This window comes from Meriones unguiculatus, chromosome 8 (assembly GCF_030254825.1).
Source record: "Meriones unguiculatus strain TT.TT164.6M chromosome 8, Bangor_MerUng_6.1, whole genome shotgun sequence".
Classification (NCBI taxonomy): Eukaryota; Metazoa; Chordata; class Mammalia; order Rodentia; family Muridae; genus Meriones; species Meriones unguiculatus.
Window position 1 is genome coordinate 1,809,505 of NC_083356.1, and position 12,982 is coordinate 1,822,486.

The 12,982-nt window shown below is 46.3% G+C and overlaps 1 protein-coding gene across 1 annotated transcript; it reads left to right on the forward strand.

Moving 5' to 3' along the window:
• Window positions 1-6,046: 6,046 nt before the first annotated feature.
• LOC132655731 (keratin, type II cytoskeletal 6A-like) lies at window positions 6,047-10,180 on the forward strand. The gene is made up of 9 exons (XM_060388566.1): window positions 6,047-6,635; window positions 7,133-7,347; window positions 7,642-7,702; window positions 7,854-7,949; window positions 8,073-8,237; window positions 8,642-8,767; window positions 8,908-9,128; window positions 9,326-9,360; window positions 9,458-10,180. Exons 1-9 carry the CDS (start codon window positions 6,129-6,131, stop codon window positions 9,682-9,684), a joined length of 1,653 nt encoding a protein of 550 aa, XP_060244549.1. The 5' UTR covers window positions 6,047-6,128; the 3' UTR covers window positions 9,685-10,180.
• The last annotated feature ends 2,802 nt before the right edge of the window (window positions 10,181-12,982 follow it).

The window sequence follows — 12,982 nt, forward strand, 5'->3', positions numbered from 1 at the left end:
ATCCTTCATTTTGCTCATTGCTTATTTTTACAACAAACACGGGAATTCCACGGACTGGTAGACTCTTCTATATGTTGAGCCTCCAGCTGCTCCTGTGCTGGTTGTTCAAGGTCCTGCAAGAATCCTTTTGTAACATGTCGCTGCTTTTGTCACACAGGTCTGTTTGATATACATTTTATCATGGACTGTTGGTATTTCAGCAGTGGCCCCCCTTATAAATTTGGAAACTGAATCCCTGTGGTATCCTGTGTTTAGACAATGGGCACGGCTCCTGATTGTCTTTGGTTACACATATCAATAACTTCCTTAGGAGCATCTACCATTTCACCCCTTATTCTCTCCTACCTGGTGTTGGGGTGTTTAGAGGGATTGGGTTATATTGGGAGGGGGATATAAAAAATGCAAATAAAAGAGTTTTTTTAAAAAGTATACCGGCAGAGATTTACAGCTAGAAGGCTATAAAGTTCCAGTGGAGCTGTCAAATGGCCAATCAACAGGACGATGGACCCTGTTTTCAGGTAACTGAATAGTATTAAGATGCTAACCTCCCTAGCTGTGTTCAGTACCTTTATATACAATATAATATGTGTGTAATATCTAATATGTAATGAATATTGAATGAAACAACATGTTAATCCTAGTAGCTATTGTTTAACATCAGCAAACTGAGAAAGATTTCTGTGCAAAGAACTCATATTCTCTAGTTCAAAAGCCACTTAGGAAGGAAAAGGTTTATCCTTCAGGGAGAAGAGGACACTCTAAGTGACCAAAGTCCTGAGTCAGTGTGTGCTGTTGACATGGGTACAGCCATGTTGAGAATAGCAAGGACTCAGCCATGGAAAATTGGTAAAGCTGACTCCCGTCTGGGCCAGGTTCAGAGCGTTCCTGGCAGAGCGTTCCTGTGGGTCCAAGTATGAGGGAGTGAGCAGTGTACAAACGCTTCAGCTTCAGCTTCTTCAGCTTCCTCCTCACAGACGTTAAACCCTGAGACTCTCACCTACAGAGACCTCCTCCTGAGAACAGCCATTCCCTCTCTAGCCCCCTCCCTATGCTTTTCATAATAAGCAGTGGTGAGCTTCCTGGCTGCGGAGGATGAAAGTGGGGCCCGATCAGAACTCACAGCCCACCTCACCCCTGCATTTTTGTCCGTGTGTCTGTGTGTCTATCCTGACCTGATTCCCTTGCTTCCCCTATACTGTGCTCCAGGAACCAAGCAGAATGGATGGTGGTATCAGCTTACAAGCCTCCATGAAGGGAGCCAGGGCAGGAACCTGAAGGCAGGAACTGATGCCCAAGAATACCTGCCCAGGGATGGCACCACCCGCAGTGGGCTGGGCCCTCCTGCATCAGAAACTAATCAGGAAAATACCCTGCAGACTGGCCTACAGACAATCTAATAAAGACTCGTCTTTTTGCCAATGAAGTGCCCCTCTTCTCCTCATATGACCCTGGCTTGTGTCAAGTTGGCAACAAACAGACAAGCAAACAAAGCGGGATGATCTCTCAACAAGAGGTGAACCATGGGTGTGCTCACAGGCCATTGTGACTGATGTAATTCCTCAGTTCAGACTCCCTCTTCCTGAGTGTCAGGTTGGTGATACAGAGTTCAGAGACTCACAGGACATGTGTAGGGGTGAAGCCCTCACTTATGCTCCTGTAGTGTTGAGACCGTGACATATATGTATGTGTCTAAAACATACACTGTGCTGTTATATTTGTTAAGATTTATTTTATATGTATTTTCATATGGGTCGTTATTTTGCTTATATGGATGTCTATGTACCTTCCCCAAGCCTGGAGACTGTGGAATCTAGCAGAAGAATGATTTTTTTCCAGCTGCAGATAATTTCTGCAATTGTGTGACATTTGAAATATTGGGACATTTTTAAGGGTTCCTAAGTGCCAGGACCAAAGAAGCAAGCTTGTTGGTAGTTGTGCTGAAAGAAGAAACAAAAGGCAAGAGATTAGATTCGGGGATCTCTTTCTCTGTGTGTGTGTCTCTCTCAGTTACTCTATACCTCTCTCTTCCCTCTATCTATCTTTCTCTTCTATCTAGTGATAAGTAATGAAACCAGGGTGCCAAAGGATGGGAAAAAGAAGAATCCACAAAGTAGCACAGACCAGCTGTCAGCAGTGGGAAAATACAGAGCTAGAAAGTTAAGGATAAAAATGGCCACTTGATTTCAAAGCCATGGGGGAAAAGGCAGGAATGAAGGCATATGACCAGTCAAAAAATTTATTGCAGCTGCTACTGCTGGGATATCCTTGTTTTACTCCCGAGGAGATTTTCTGGGTTTTTTTCCCCTCTTTCTTCTTCATACATTGAGTTTCAAAAATGTTGGAAGAATGTCTGAACAGTTGGAAAAATTATGGGCAGATACAGAGGGGCCTAAGTATTAAAAGTGGCTGACTGGGGAAAACAAAAGGGTCCACTCTCTCCCTGTTTTCTGCAAAGGTCACAGAATTGTCTGTGTAACTAAAGAGGTTGCAGGTGGAGACAGAGTCCTTGGAAAACCAGGAAAGAGAGAACAAAAAGGCGCAGTGCTGGTGACTGCAAGACAGTGAGAGTTTCCCTCGGGAGGAAAGAGAAAAGAAACTGTGCCAGAAGGTGATACGGTCAGAAACAAACCTACAAAAGCAGGAGGACGATCTGGTGAAACAGACCGTTTTGAATAAAGGGTGAATCTCAAACCTCGAGCACCACCGCAGTGGGAGGAGGGGCATTGTGAGGTTATCAGAGCCCCACCATCTGCATTCCCATTAGTCGAGCAGCACATGCCTGCTGATGGTTTGGAACAAGGTTATGGTGACACAGGATGGCACCCTATAGAAATGATAGATCGAAGGCATTTTAAAGAGGTCACGATTTCATATGGGATGCACACATCCTATGTGAAACAAATTCAAAGTAACTGGGCTACTGAAAAGGGAATTATTCCCCAAGGCTGGAAGCAATTGGTAACATTTGTACTAGAGGCTGCTCTGCAGGTTCAGTGGGTAACTGCTAGAGGAGAAAAGCCCTGAGCTTTGAACAGCAAAACAGACTAAGGGTAAAGGGTGGAACCCTGACAGACAAGAACAGATTCAGTTTAACCACAGCACTATAGAACAGTATCTTTAAACATAGAGGCAAAAATTCTCAGTAAAATACTTGCAAAACAAATCCAAGAACACATCAAAAAGACCTCCATCCTGATCAAGTAGGCTTCATCACAGACATGCAGGGATGGTTCAACATGGGTAAACTGATACATGTAATCCACCATATAAACAAACTGATCATTAGATATATGAAAGGTCTCTAACAAAATCTAACATCCCTTCAAGATAAAAGTCCTTGAAATATTACGAATACAGGGAACATTCATGGCCAGCATCTGCTTAAATATATAGAACCTTTGGACAATTTCACTAAAATAAAGAACAAGGCAAGGCTGTTCATCCTCTTCATACCTATTCAATACAGTACTTGAAGTCTTAGCTAGAGCATCAAGACAACAGAACACAAATTGGAAAGGAAGAGGTTAAAGTATTTTCAATTGCAGAGGATATGATAGTATATAGAAGTGACCCTAAACTGTCCTCTGGAAAATTCCTACAACTGATGAACCCTTTCAGCAAGCAGTTGGATACAAGATTAACTCAAAAACAATCAGTATCCATCTTACATACAAATGAGAAACTGACTGAGAAAGAAACCAGGGAAACAATACCGTTCAAATAATATAAAATAAAATAATATAAAATATCTTGGGATACCACTAACCAAGCAAGTGAAAGTTGAAAGACTCCTGTGATAAAAACTCTAAGGTGTATATTATCATATCATTTGCAAAAAGTGATACTTTGACTTCTTTTCTGAAATGAGTCCCCTTGATCTCCTTTAATTCTCTTATTGTTCTAGCAAGGACTTCAAGTTCTATATTGAAGAGAGATGGAAAGGGTGGGCAGCCTTGCCTTGTCCCTGATTTCAGTGGAGTTGATTTCAGTTTTTCTCCAATGAGTTTGATGTTGGCTATAGGCTTGCTGTAGATTGCTTTTACTATGTGTAGGTTAAGTGCCTTGAATCCCTGATCTCTCCAGGACTTTAAACAGGAACAAGTGTTGGATTTATCAAATGCTCTTTCAGCATCTAAGGAGATGATCGCGTGGGTTTTCCCCTTCAGTTTGTTTATATGGTGGATTACATTGATGGATTTCTGTATATTGAACCACCCCTGCATACCTGGGATGAAGCCTACTTGGTCATGGTAGATGATATCTTTGATGTGTCCTCGGATTCAGTTTGTGAAGATTTTGTTGAGCATTTTGCATCAATGTACATAAGGGAGATTGGTCTGAAATTCTTTGTTGGCTCCCTGTGAGGTTTAGGCTTCAAGGTGACTGTGGCAGATATCAGAAGTTGGAAAGAAATCTCATGCTCATGGATTAACATAGAGAAAATGTTCACGATAACGAAGATATCTACAGATTCAATGCAACCCCATTCAAACTTCCAAAACACTTCTTCACAGATTGTGGGAAGAAAATTCTTAGCTTCATATACAAAAACCTTCATATGAAAAACCCAAGAAAGCTATAACTACTTAAGTAATAAAAGAACCACTGGCAGAATCTCCATCTCTGAAATTCTTAAGTCTATTGTATTAAGATTAATAATTTAAGTAAAGTCAGTTTGCAGAAAACCTGGCAGACACACTGGCCACTGAGAGGAAACACCGGGAGCAGTCATGGGGGAAAGGAGCAGTTATTCTGGATTTCTTACCAAATAAGTTATTAGGAAAGGAGTCAGAAGGAGGGCTCAGGGGCTAAGTGCACTCTCTGCTCTTCTAGGAAACCTGGGTTCAGTTCGCAACAACCACGTGGTGTCTCAGAGCTCACCAGCATCTGGTAGATCCAGCTCTGGGGTGTCTGACTCACTCTTCTGCCTCCAAGGGAGCCAGGCACACAAGTGCTTTACATCATTCATGCAGACAAAACACCCATGCACATTTTTTTAAGGAACTAGGAGAAAAAAATTGTAGGAGAATTAAAATGAACTTAAACCATTTAAGATCTATGACCCCAAGAAAACACGAATGAAATGAATTTGCCAATCTGAACAATCAAAATGTTAAAATTAATAATGCTAACCTGGATATTGGAAAATCAATCATATCTTCTCCTTTCTCGTTGTTTCATGTATAGGAAAATTTCCATGAAGGTAAGCATGTACACCATATGTGTGCCTGGCACCCTAAGAGGTCAGAGGAGGACATGGGATTCCCAGGACCTGAAGTCACGGATGGCTGTGGCCCAATATGTGTCAGCTGGGAACTAAAGTCTTCAGCAGGAGCAACAAGTGCTGTTCAGCAGTGAGCTGTCACTACAGTCCCTCAGATAATGTCCTAGTGTAAATGAGTATATATGTGTGTATTTTAGGACATAAGGATATCTTGTAAACGTGTATAGAGCAGCCGGTCTTCAGATGGAATGCTAAATTATGTGAAAGAGACTGACTGCTCTCTGAGATCTGCTCTCAAATACTGTGAAGTTGGAAAGTGACTTGGACACATGAAGCAAAGAGCTGGCTGCAAGTCTTGAAGATGGGCACACAGGTGTGGGCAAACACAGAGACTCTTCCATCTGTTAGAAATGGGATCTAGGGAAAATAGGTTATATTTCACATTCCTAACCACTAAGGCCAGAGATGTTCCTTCTGTTGGCATAAGATGGCAGGTGGTCTCCAGGATCTCCATGGGAGGGAAGGGCAGGCAGGGAGCAGAGGGCTCTCAGCACATTAGCAGGACAGCCAAGCCTTTGTTAGAGTCAGTGACTAACTCTGAGATACAGTGAGTTAGAACAGACTTGCTGTAGTCAGGTTAAGTCAAAACTGAAGGAAGGAGCATGTTCCCTGCCTAAAGGAAGCCAAAGGCACAACCTCAGCATTTCATAACATTTTAACATGATGGAGGAGTTACCTCACTGATGGTAAAGCCCTGCCCTTCCCACTGTGCAAGCTCACCTTCAGGACCAAGCCCAGCCTGTCTAGAGCATATATAAGCCGCTGCCCAGAGCTCTACACACTCATCTCTCTCAGCTCTGCCCTGTGCTCTCTCCATTTCCCAGCCTTCTCGTCTCCAGGAACCATGTCTACCAAAACCACCATCAGGAGTCAGACCAGCCACCGTGGCTTCAGTGCTGGCTCAGCCAGAGTCCCTGGGCTCAACCGCTCTGGCTTCAGCAGCGTGTCTGTGTGCCGCTCCCGGGGCAGTGGTGGCTCCGGGGCCCTGTGTGGAGGAGCTGGCTTTGGCAGCAGGAGCCTCTATGGAGTGGGCAGCAGCAAGAGGATCTCCATCGGAGCAGGCAGCTGTGGCATTGGGGGAGGCTATGGCAGCCGATTCGGAGGAGGCTTTGGCTTTGGAGGGGGAGCCGGCAGTGGCTTTGGCTTCGGTGCTGGAACTGGACTTGGCGGTGGCTACGGGGGAGCTGGCTTCCCTGTCTGCCCCCCTGGAGGCATCCAAGAAGTCACCATCAACCAGAACCTCCTCACCCCTCTGAATCTGCAAATCGACCCCACCATCCAGCGGGTGAGGACTGAGGAGAGGGAGCAGATCAAGACTCTCAACAACAAGTTTGCCTCCTTCATCGACAAGGTGAGACGAGTCCTTCCTAGACAGCCTGTGTGTCCACAGTTCATGCCAGAGACAGTGGAGGGCAGGAGCTTCGGGCACAGATGATGTCGGTGTTTCCAGGTGACTCTGTCCTGGCTTTGCCCTCCTCTTAAGTTAGACTGGCAGCGGGAATCGGGTCAGAGTTCCTCTCCAGAGTTTGCCCCAGGGGCCAGACGCCAGCAGGCTGAGATGAGCTCAGCTCTCACATAAGAGGAGTGCACTATACAGAAGCCTCTACACTGTAGCTGCGGAGCCATGGCAGCTGCACTAAACTGTCCACACCCCAGAGAGGCACCATAGCCTGTCTGTGCCCTGCATGAGCACTCTGCCCTCCTTTGAGGGGTGACGTTGGCAGCTCCCCTGTGGATTGTCCCAGTCAGACCAAGGCCCAGTACTGCACTGAGTGGGTTAGGCAGACAGCATGAGGGTCAGCACAGTGGGGAAGGGCCACAGAATGACCCTCAAATTTCTTCTCACAGGTGAGGTTCCTGGAGCAGCAGAACAAGGTCCTGGACACCAAGTGGGCCCTGCTGCAGGAGCAGGGCACCAAGACCGTGAGGCAGAACCTGGAGCCCTTGTTTGAACACTACATCAGCAAACTCCGCAGGGAGCTAGACACCATCCACGGGGAGAGGGGCCGCCTGGACTCAGAGCTGAGGAGCATGCAGGATACAGTGGAGGACTACAAGAACAAGTGAGTTAGGAAGAAGGAAGGATTCAGTCTCCTAAATTCATAAAAATGGAAGCCAAAGCATAGGCATGAAATATAATGAATTAAGAACGCTAGTTCATGGAGATAAAAATGACAACTTACAGCCAAAGAGCAAGAGCCTGGGAACAAGAGAGCTGTTATAGGAAGGAAGTAGTTAATAGAACAAAAATCAGCTTCCAGCCATATTCGGACATATTGCATTTGGGGCTGGGTCACAGGCTGCCTTTGATGTCATCTACACCATGGCTCCAAGGTATGACACCCTTCCTCTTGCAGATATGAAGACGAAATCAACAAGCGCACAGCAGCAGAGAATGAATTTGTGACCCTGAAGAAGGTGAGCTGACTAAGCACAGAGATGGGGTCTCTGCTGATGGAGAGAAGGGGCTTTGCATGTCTGGTCTTCCAGAGAAATGGTTGTCATGGAGACAGGTGGACGGTCTGGGTAAGAGAGTGAACTGATTCCATGATGTCCATGCTCTCCTCAGGATGTAGATGCTGCCTACATGAACAAGGTTGAGCTACAGGCCAAGGCTGACAGTCTGGCCGATGAGATCAACTTCCTGAGAACTCTCTATGAGGCAGTAAGTCCCCTCTCTCCTCCCTGCTCCCCCACCTCCCATTCCCTGTATGTCCTCCTGAGCAAAGTGTGGTGAACTTCTGCAGTCCTCACAGCCGAGATGACCTCGGCTCTTTCTGTTCTGTAGGAGCGGTCTCAGATGCAAACTCACATCTCAGACACCTCTGTGGTGCTGTCCATGGACAACAACCGCAGCCTGGACCTGGACAGCATCATCGCCGAGGTCAAGGCCCAGTACGAGGAGATTGCCCAGAGAAGCCGGGCTGAGGCTGAGGCCTGGTACCAGACTAAAGTGAGTATGGACAAGGACATTGAAGAGGTGCATGGAGCCTCCCAGAACTCCATGGATCTCTGACTCCACTGCATGATAGAGGTCTACCCAGAAGAGGCTGGGGTGCTCGCACAGCAAGGGTGCTGTGAGCTGGTGCTGTAGAATTAGGTCCTAGTCTCAGAGCAAAGAACCCAGAGGGAGAAGCAGAGTTGCCATGAATGGAGCTATGCTTTCTTGGCTTGAGCTGTCGTGTGATCACGGGTCCTCATGAGATAACAGAGAGCATTGTCGCTCACCACAGAGAACTATGTGGTCTCTGGTCTCCCACAGTTCTCCTTCATATCCACTATAGTGCATGGCACGCAGAGGTGGGTTTCTTCTGGTGTGAAATCTCACACGCGTGTCCTCTCTCCACTGACCTGCAGTATGAGGAGCTGCAGGTCACGGCAGGCCGGCACGGGGACGACCTGCGATCCACCAAGCAGGAGATCGCTGAGATCAACCGCATGATCCAGAGGCTGAGGTCTGAGATCGACCACGTGAAGAAGCAGGTAGGAGAGAGGCAGAAACCCAGAGCCTGGTGCCCACTGTTTGCTGTCTTCCAGAACAAAGGAACCCTGCAAACAAAGACCTGCGGCTCCCCTCTCCCGAGAAACACCGGAAGACAGTGTTTGTTGCTCTCTCTGCCCAGTGTGCCAGCCTGCAGGCTGCCATTGCTGACGCCGAGCAGCGTGGGGAGATGGCCCTCAAGGATGCCAGGGGCAAGCTGGAAGGGCTGGAGGACGCGCTGCAGAAGGCCAAGCAGGACATGGCCAGGCTGCTGAAGGAGTACCAGGAGCTCATGAATGTCAAGCTGGCCCTGGACGTGGAGATCGCCACCTACAGGAAGCTGCTGGAGGGCGAGGAGTGCAGGTGGGTGACCATGTCCTGGGGGACACCTCCAAGGGGCCAGGCTCTGAGCTCCAGGGGAGGGAGGACTAGCTTGGCCACAGTGGCTCCCTTCAGAAACTCCTTGGCAGGGGACTTCCCGGGAAGGGTCACCAGAATGAGGGTCCCCATGCAGACTGAGGCGATGGCTCCGAGTTCTCACCTGCTGTGTTCCCTCCTAGGTTGAATGGTGAAGGCGTTGGACCAGTCAACATCTGTAAGTCCTCTGCTTGCCCGCCTCCCCTCCCCTGCCCGTGGGACGGCCTCAGCCTGGTACAGTGAGCTCACCATGTGTGCTGTCTCCCCTCTCACAGCTGTGGTGCAGTCCACTGTGTCCAGCGGCTATGGCAGTGCAGGAGGCGCCAGCAGCAGCTTAGGCCTGGGAGGAGGCAGCAGCTACTCCTACAGCAGCAGCCAAGGCCTTGGAGGTGGCTTCAGTTCTGGCAGTGGTGTCAGCCGTGGCCTCAGCTCCTCGGGTGGCAGCTCCTCCACCATCAAGTACACCACCACCTCGTCCAGCAGGAAGAGCTACAGGCACTGAACCCCCTGACCCCAGATCCCTGCCACAGAGCCCTGTGCTCAGGTGCTATTCCTGCTGGCCTCACAGCTCTGCTCTCTGGCTGGGGCTGAGGAGGCTGAGCCCTGCTGCTCCTGTCTCTGCTCCCCTCAGGTCCCCTCTGCTCCTCTTCTCATTGCCATCCTCTGATTCAGGTCCTTGTTCATTCACAGGAGATGCTTCCAGTTTTCTTAGGTCACTAGGCTCCTGCCTCCCAGCTCTGTCTCTGAGGCTGCTGGGAAAGGTTATCTCTGTCCCTTTCCCTCTGGAATCTTTGTCTGGGTCCTGCTCACACCCAGAGGAGCTCCCCTTCAGTATTTAGTGGCCTGACAAATGCCATCTCTCACCATCATGCATCATCCTGGCAGTAACTATGTAGCACAGGTCATTAGTCCTGTGCTGAAGAGAGTCTGTGTCCTGTAATGTCTCCTCTGCTCTTTGCTTTCTTCATGTTGCTAAATAAAGCAGGTTTATAACACAATGATGGTTTCTATGTATCTTTTTTATTGCAAATTGTTTTATCTGACAGTCTGTAGCCTTGATAGACAAGGTGCATTTAGGATATCCTTACTGCTCCCTCTCCCAGGTGTGTGTGCCTTCATTTTCTGGTATTCGGTAATCTAAGCTTGTGTTTTAATTTTTTATGAACCGTTATAACTTATTTTTTAATTATTTCAAATTTTTTACTATCTTTTTAATAAAAATACAATTTAATCCCTTTCCCTATTTATTTTCCATGCAACAGTCCCTTCAAGGTACTCTGATTCCAAACCGTCACTTGCTCTTTCCTTTTCAAATCGGTAGCCTTTCAGGGGTGCCTGTATTTCTTTCATTTTCATATAAATACTTTTTTAATATACCTGTTTCCCATATGTTTCATTCCATTTATTTAGATATAGTTCAAAATATTAGTTCAGTGTTCCATCCTTCCTGAATTTCCTTCCTGTTTGTGAGAAGAAGCTGCAGACTGGTAGTTAATAATTGGCCCTAATGGCCCTGATTAGAAATTAGTGGTAAGGCCCCTCTGCTGTGATTACCAGCAGAGCAGAGTAGTCACCCACAGCATTCTGGAGAAGAAACATATTCGTGGACAGTCATAGCAAGAGCCTTTTGACAAGAGAAAAGATACGTGTTCTAGATTACACTTTCCTCCTGAGCAAGAAACTTGCCTGACAGGTGGGGACAGAGCAATGAACACTGCTTCCTTCTGACCTGGATCTGCACCTGGAAATGTGCCCTAACATCAGCCCACACACACTCGGGGACCCCGAATGGTCCCGAATCTCACCTATACTACCTGTAGCTGGGAAACACTGGAGACATTCAAGGTGGTCAAATGGAGCAACCCAAGACTCATTCAGAACCGGAAGTGCTTATTTTGGGTTATGTAATGGCTTCTTCTTTCCTTCTCACACATTTAGTCCCCCAAGGACTCTCAAAGCATCTGGGCTTGCATGTAGTTGGCCAGGAGTGATGGCTGTACTCCTGCCTGTCCTGTCCTGGTGAAATGGCTGGTTTCATGGTCAACTTGACACAGATCATGGTCATTAGAGGGAAAAGAGACTCAGTTCATGGAACCCCTCCATGAGATCCTGCTGCAAGGCCTTTTCTCAAGTTGTGACCAATGGAGGAGGGCCTGGCCCATGGTGGGTGGTGTCTTTCCTGGGTTGTGTTGTGTGAGAAACTGGCTGACCAGGCCACAGGGAGCAAGGCACTAAGGAGCACCCACCCATGGCCTGTGCATCAGCTCCTGACTCCAGGGTTCTGCTCTTCGAGTTCGTGTCCCGACTTTCATCAATGATGACACGTGACACACCTGACCACGTGTTTGGAAGGATGTGGAAGGACTTTGGAACTAGGTCTAGAGAAGTCAGTGAAGGTTGAAATCTTGCTGGTATGTTCTGTAGGAACTTGGAAGATAAGAATGTGGAGGGCAGTGAGGAAGGCCTGGCTTGTGAGATTTCAGAGAGAAGATTGAAGACTCTATCAGGGCTGTTTGCTATGTTCATTTAAAATTCTGTGGTTCTGGTTAGGATATTACATACTCTTCAAAGAAAAGTCTACCAAAAAGCAGAACAAAACATTGCAATTCTTAACATCTGTACACCAGACACAAAGGCGATCAAATTAGGAAGAGAAACCCTTCTGCAGCCTAAATCACACATTGGCCCTCACACACTGATCCTGGGAGACTTTATTACCTGATTCCCACCAACAGACAGGCATGCAGACAAAACCTAAAGAGAGAAATGCTGGAGCTGACTTACTGTATAAACCAAATGAACCTAACAGATGGTTACAGAACATTTTACCCAAAGAATATAATTTTCTTAGCACCTCACACAACTTTCTCCAAGAGTGACCACATCTTCGACACACAGCAAACCTCAAAAGAAACAAAATAAAGCTTCCAAACTCATTGGAAACTGAGCAACTCACTACTGAATTAAAAAAATATATGGTTAAGAAAAAAAAATCTAAAACTTCCCGGAATTGCATGAAAATGAATACACAATATACTCAAAAGTATGGGATACATGGAAGCAAGCTTGTAGCCCTAATAGCTTATGTAATAAAATTGGTGAGCTCTCAGAGTAGTAATTAACAATACATCTCAAAGCTCCAGAACACAATGGAGAACTCAGACATAAAAACAGTAGCTGGAAGGACATAATCAAACTCAGGGCTGAAGCTGATGAAATAAAAACAAAACAGTGCAAGGAATCAATGATATAAAGAGTTGATTCTTTGAAAAAAAAAATCAATACAATTTCAAAACCCTCATTCAAATTAACTAAAAGGCAGAGAGTGATTATCCAAAATAACAAAATTAACAATGAAAAGGCTGCATAACAAAAAAGTCACCATAAAAATCCAGAGAATGCAAGGACACATTTGAAAATCTACAATTCACCAAATTGGAAAAACTAAAATAAATGGATAATTTTCTCAATATATACTCCTATGTAAGTTAAGATCTGATAAGGCAATTAAACTGATGTGCAAGCCATCGTGAAAGAGAAACAGTAATTAAATTTCTCCCAACCAAAACAAAGCCCCTGAGGCCCTGATTGGTTTTGAGCAGAATGATGCCAGACTTTCAAATACAAAGCTAGCCGCAATACTCATGACATTAAACCACAAGAGAGAAACAGAAGAAAAACTGCCCAATTCATTTACAAGGCCACAGTAACCCTACATCCCAATCGACAGAAAACCCAGCAGAGAAAGAGAATTACAGACCAAATTTTCTTCTGAACATAGATGCAACAATTCTTAATAC